The 6,232-nt window shown below is 42.1% G+C and overlaps 2 protein-coding genes across 2 annotated transcripts; one reads left to right on the top strand and one right to left on the bottom strand.

The window, feature by feature from the left end:
- The first annotated feature begins 862 nt into the window (after positions 1–862).
- On the top strand, positions 863–3,581 carry LOC118558688. Its single transcript, XM_036129228.1, has 3 exons — positions 863–1,117; positions 1,308–1,375; positions 2,251–3,581. The coding sequence occupies exon 3, from the start codon at positions 2,268–2,270 to the stop codon at positions 3,312–3,314; it is 1,047 nt and encodes a 348-aa protein (XP_035985121.1). The 5' UTR covers positions 863–1,117; positions 1,308–1,375; positions 2,251–2,267; the 3' UTR covers positions 3,315–3,581.
- LOC118558687 lies at positions 1,188–4,429 on the bottom strand. Its single transcript, XM_036129227.1, has 4 exons — positions 4,290–4,429; positions 3,702–3,941; positions 3,363–3,504; positions 1,188–2,167 (listed from the first exon to the last, which is right to left on the bottom strand). The coding sequence occupies exons 1-4, from the start codon at positions 4,373–4,375 to the stop codon at positions 1,397–1,399; spliced, it is 1,239 nt and encodes a 412-aa protein (XP_035985120.1). The 5' UTR covers positions 4,376–4,429; the 3' UTR covers positions 1,188–1,396.
- Positions 4,430–6,232: the final 1,803 nt, after the last annotated feature.

Below are 6,232 nucleotides of genomic sequence, written 5' to 3' on the forward strand. Positions count from 1 at the left end.
TGAAAATGGTCATTTGGAGGCTTTTTTGAGGCTTTCTTTCTACCCGACTCCATTCATTCCTATGGGTTTTTTGGGGGTGGTTTTTCGCTAATTTTGTTGCCATGGTAACTCGGAATCCCAATCAAAGTAGTAGCACACTATTGCCGACCGAACCGCACGTTTTGATACCTATATTGTGGGGGTGCACGCTACGGTTCGGGCCACATTAACGCACAAATAATTAAGAATATTAATAATAATAATAAAGAAGTCAGTTTAGAGGTGCATAGTAATAGGCCCTGCCCATGCATTTGCATTGGGAGGCAGTGCTGTGCTTCGCACAGCACTGCCTCCTCATTGCACATGCAAGGCAGGCGCCTAACTAGAAAAATTTCTGAAGAAATTTAGCAAGGCGCCTGCCACTTGGTGCGTACCGTACCGTCAGAAATAGCAACAGGAAGTAACACTGCGAATTTCAGGTTCCTACGGTCTTCACAGCCCTCGCACCGGCCGTTGAAAGGTGCCATGTTAAGTCAATGGACCTTACCAGAGGGGCCGCTTTTCATTGGCTGATGCCCATTCTACGTCATAGAGTGGCTACAACGTTCGAAGAAGTCTCACAAACACAAGCTAATGTAGTGCTATACTACCGCTGTGCTAGCATACCGGCATAAAGTTTTCGAGTTAATAATCGAAAAATAATAAAAAAATAATGGTTCTCCATTGCCAGTGGGGTATCTGTACTGGTGATGTCAGATACCCTAATCGTATTTGTGGTGGGAAAATTCACCGATTTCCAAAATCAGGTGCAGAATGCCGGGCTTGGATCAAAGCTTGTGCGCGACCACACGAGCAGCTCAACCTTCGTAGGATCAATAAGAACAAGGGAGTGTGTGCTGGTGTAAGTATTATAAATTTGCTTTAATACTTAAAGCAAAGCAATAATACTTATTGCTTATTATTTATTTATTTATTAGCATTTTGTCGGCGGGGATGGGCCAACAGCGTCCCATCCTTATCCGACACCAGCAGACGGAGCGCGAGTGCATAAAGCTAGGCGCGCACGAAAAAGAGCATCGGAAAGTGCAAGTAGGCAGGACAGCAAAGACAAGAGACCATCGATTAGAGCAGAGAGCTTGTTAGTACACACAATTATATACACATCCATAACACAGTGCTGATTAAAAGTTATTCTATTATTTATCATGTGTCACAATTCACATTTTCCACAAACATGAACATCAAACAGAAACAGAATCACTTTTGTTGTTTCAATTGTTTACAGGGATACCATCTAGTTCACAGTGAATGTTCTGAATTATTTACAGGGATACCTACGATGCTGCAGAAAACAATGATGCAGACAAAGGGATAGAGGTGCAAACAGATGAACATTGTAAGTGAGGATAACCAGTTCCTACAGGTTTTGTAAATAAGGCACAGCATGATCTTGATAGAAAGCAGCTAAAACTTCTAACATGGATGACATAAATACTTTGTCTGGCCACACTCTTTCTACATGTAGATCCTTGTGGGTGAAAACAATAAAATCACAAAAATCACATCCTGTGATCATAAGTTGACCTTGAACCTGAGCATAGTACATATATGTCTTCTTCAGCTGAGCAGAGCCACTGGGTTGCATTTCTAGGCAAAAATTGGGTAGCATGCAGGCATCCAGAATGGTGGAATTTCGAGCGGTATACGGACACTTTATTTCTATTAGACCTGATCGGCCACCGTCACATACTTTGCCGTCGGGTGAAGCACCTATGAAGGGAAAGTGATTACTGACCACAAAGCCACACTCATGCAAGTGCCGGTCCTGATGAGTCTGTAAATATTTTGATTTTGCTAAGGGCTCGTTTCTTCGCCCGTAATCCAGTGAAGGGGCTGAAACAGAGTTAGCGTCAAAAATTGACTCTAAAAACTTGTGTGTGACCTTTGCTTTCCTGACCATAACTCGATGGAAATTTGAGGCTGTAAGCCTTTTTTTTCTTGCCTCAAACCACTCAGCACATTTACTCTGTTCTCTGGTTCGAGCTTCCAGTTCCACAGGATCTTCACAAATATTAAGGTCTTTCAACGCTTTATATCTTTCTGGAAGATCCACTGGTGGGTTATTTGTGACACAGGTGTTGCCACACTGTTGCATGACCGCTGTCGCATCTGCCTTCAAGTTCCTTGTCTGAAACAAAAGAGCAGTATCATCACATTATATACATTTGTCTATATATACATATTTAGTCCTTTTTTATTTTTTGTTTTCAGGGATTTCGCCGCTGGATATGCTTGCAGTGACTGCAGAGTTGGAAATGGCAAAAACTGAAATCAGTCGCTTACAAGCAAAAGTGGAAAATTTAGAAACAGAGCTACAGAAAGAACAGAAACGAAAACTGTTTGGTATTGATGCTGTTGTTGAATCTGAGAAGAACAGCAAAAAAAATCTGTGTGTATATTATACAGGACTTACACTAGTCCGTTTCATGTCACTATTTACATTTCTCTTGCCAAAGAGGGAGACTTTGACTTATGATGAAAACAGAAATGACATTAGAGAAATGTCAGCAGAAAATGGACTTTTCCTGACTATGTGCAGACTAAGACAAAACTTTGGTCTGTTCGATCTAGCAACACGGTTCGGCATTTCACAACAGTCAGCTGGTATAGTATTTAACACTTGGATTGACATTATTTATCTTAAGCTGTGCACTGTTTCTATCTGGCCACACAGACAAACTATAATAGACAACATGCCAAAAGACTTCAAAGCTAATTTCCCTACAACATTAATTATTATTGATGGAACAGAATTAAAAACAGAATCCCCCTGGGCCCATGGTGTGCAATGCCAACTATATAGCGATTATAAGTCTACCACAACATTCAAGGCACTCATAGGTTGTGACTCTCGGGGGTCTTTCATGTTCACATCAGAATTATTCACAGGATCAATATCAGACAAGGCCATTACAAAAGCAAGTGGTTTTTATGAAACCATACAACAACTGAAGGACATTGGTTACATTCAGAATGGTGACGGTGTCATGGCAGACAAAGGGTTTACAATCAAGGATGAGATAAATGCCCTTGGTCTGTCCTTAAACATACCACCTTTTGCCTCAGCAGACAAACAGTTGTCTCAGGCAGATCTTGCACTAACTGACAAAATAGCAAGACACAGAGTGCATGTTGAACGACTCATTTCTCGCATTAAAGATTTCAAAATAGTTGGTTGTACAATTCCTGCTATATTATTTCCTAAGTTAAACAGAATATGGGCTGTGTGTTGCTACTTGACACTTTTCCAGGGCTTTGTTTTGAAGAAAATGTAAGAACAGTAATACTAGTCTTGTTTTAGTACACATTTCATTAATTTTTACCTGATAGGAAACAGCTGACCCAATTTGCACTTCTCCCAGGGGTGTAGAGACAGTTGGTGCTGAAGGCGTCAGCATATATGTCAATGGAGTACCATGTAATAATTTCAGTGCAGCTATCTCCTCGGGTTCAACCTTTGTCACTCTGTAAATATAATGAAAATGAATTTTGAGAGTTGTCAAATTTGCAATATTAATTAAAATAAAGAACAGTTTTATGTGTTGGTTTTGTTTGCATTCATGCAGTTGTAGTTACACTCAGAATCATAAAACAACACCAGGGTACATATATTTATTTTGTTAAATTTTGTTTCAAATCTAAATCAGTAAAAAAGTACATACATTTTGTTCAAGTCCACACTGCATTCCTTCGGTCTGCGCTTGCGGTGAGTCACGTTTCGTGCTAGAGTGAGGTGGTTGATGGGCACGGGTTCAATCCTCAAACCCCGAGCTGATTGTGCTCCCCAAGCTTGTGGCATACTGGTGCAGCTCAATCGGTCAGGGATTGAGGAAAAACTTTGCAGTTTGAAATACTGCAAGGTCTTGAGGAGGCCTATAATATGTGAACAATGACCCCCAAGTCTGAAAAAAAGAAAATCAACAATAAACGCATGCATCATGAACAGCTTTTAGCTAATTGCAACATAACGGCAGTACTGATACAACTTTACAGCTTCAAGACCGTGAAGCATGTCTGCTACACAGTCTTACGTTAGCTAAACAGATCAATCTCAATCGTGTACTGTATCTGACATACACTAAATATTTTATTTTAGCAGAAGAGGCTTTGGACGAAACTGTTCCTCGTGTTAGCCACTCTAGCACCAAGTACAGCGTATCAAGCTAGCCACACAAACATTTGCCAACAAACCACAGGAATTATCCGCTGATTTCAAAAGTAACAGACAAAACGATGAATGCACAACTTACCCAGCCTTGCAAGAACAATAGGCATCAGTTATCTTGTCCACATCTATATTAATGCTGAGGGAGTGAGGGTCTGCCGTTTTCCTCATCGACCGATAGCATTTTGCGGTGACCTGCACAACTTTGGAGGCTTCGCGTGGCTCAAATACCCTTAACTCATCCAAAAATGATGACATGAACTTGTTAACTCCTCTGTCCATTGTTGTCGATGATATTTTCTCAAAATCAGGCAGAAATGACGCACTAATCGAGTCAGGAATACTCCGCAAAGAATCCGTCCAAGTGGAAACCGCCATGTTTACATAGAAACTACCGTAGAATGAATGCGCCGCGAGGCTTTGTTTGTGAGACTTCAGAATTTTAGGTCAGTTGTGGGCGGAGCTTGGTAAGGTCCATGGACCTCCTAGGAGCCTCTTGCTAGCAGCGTTGTCATGGAGACTCACTGACAGCTACAGCCCTCTCTGTCTGTAAAGGTTGAAGAACTCTGGCTAAGCAGCTGTTGGTAGGACCTTCCTAAAGCTATTTCCGGTTAGCAACATGCTAACGGTTAGCCGCTAGCATGGCTGTGTTCAGTATCACCGGGTGATGTTACTCTGTTAGTTTGGTTGAAATCCTGTACTGAGAAGTGCCTAAAAAGGGAGAAAATCCTAAAATTCACCAAATCTGTCAAGCAGAAGTTTGTACAGGCTTCCTAGAGCTACTTCCGATTAGCAACATGCTAACCGTTAGCCGCTAACATGGTTGTGTTTGGTATCACTGGGTGAGTGTACTCTGTTAGTTTGGTCCAAATCCTGTACTGGGATGAGCCTCAAATAGGGAGAAAAAACGTAGTTTGTAACGTTGCCATGGTAACTCAAAATGGCGGGTGGTACAAAAAAATACTTCATGGGATCAGCACACATGTTTTAATATACACACTGTGGGGATTATAATACAAAACTCCAAGTCTTCCACACCGGGAATCGATCCCACAACCTCTTGCATGCTAAGCCTGCAGTCTCCCTCTGAGCTATATTGTAGCGCCATATAAGGGCATGCAGTATTGGGACCATAAGGGGTTTGGTCCCCCATTGAAAAGCATTGGATGTTTGACACCTGATAGCTTGGAGATGCTTTATGCCACGTAGCCCAAATTTCTTGTGGAGCTTTCTCTCTAAAGTAAGAACAGACTCTGTGAAGCAGAAGATGGTGAGACCTTCCTAGAGCTACTTCCGGTTAGCAACATGCTAACTGTTAGCCGCTAACATGGTTGTGTTCAGTACCAGCGGGTGATTGTACTCTGTCAGTTTGGTCCAAATCCTGTACTGGGAAGTGCCTCAAATAGGGGTGCCAATACTTAATGTCACCAAACGTGACCAAAGTTCATTGGTCAGATTGGCCTCCTTTAGCAACTCAGCCTCACCACATCTGGGCCCAGAACTCAACATTTGACCAAAATGGTGTGTAGTGCCATTTCCCACAGGTGGGTGGTGCTGTATTGGCCAAGTGGGTCGTGTCTAGGCATCATGCCAGGTCCTGTTGGAAGCAAAGACCCAATAGGAAAGCATGTAAAATCCAAAATGGGACAGTAAACTTACACATGGCTGAAAGTCACATGAAAAATTTAAAATGTTAAGAGGAAGTGACTGTGCGAATTTCAGATTTCTACATTAATCACAGCCGCTGCAGCTGGCGTCGAAAGTTGCCATTCTATCTCAATGGAACGTCTCCCACTGGCCCTCAGAGTTCCGTCGTCATGGAAACTCACTGACACAGCTGCAGCGGGCCAGTCTAAAAAAGTGCAGACACTTGGTGTCCAAGTCTGCCTATTGGATTATAATGGAGAACTTTGCCTCGAACAACGCACGATTTCTCCGGAACCGTAAATGGTAGAGACGTAATTTTTTCTGTGTTTATTTCGTAAAGGATAGGGGAAGAAGACTTGCTATCGGTTTTTGCTGGAAAAA

This window comes from Fundulus heteroclitus, unplaced genomic scaffold (genome assembly GCF_011125445.2).
Source record: "Fundulus heteroclitus isolate FHET01 unplaced genomic scaffold, MU-UCD_Fhet_4.1 scaffold_148, whole genome shotgun sequence".
Classification (NCBI taxonomy): domain Eukaryota; kingdom Metazoa; phylum Chordata; class Actinopteri; order Cyprinodontiformes; family Fundulidae; genus Fundulus; species Fundulus heteroclitus.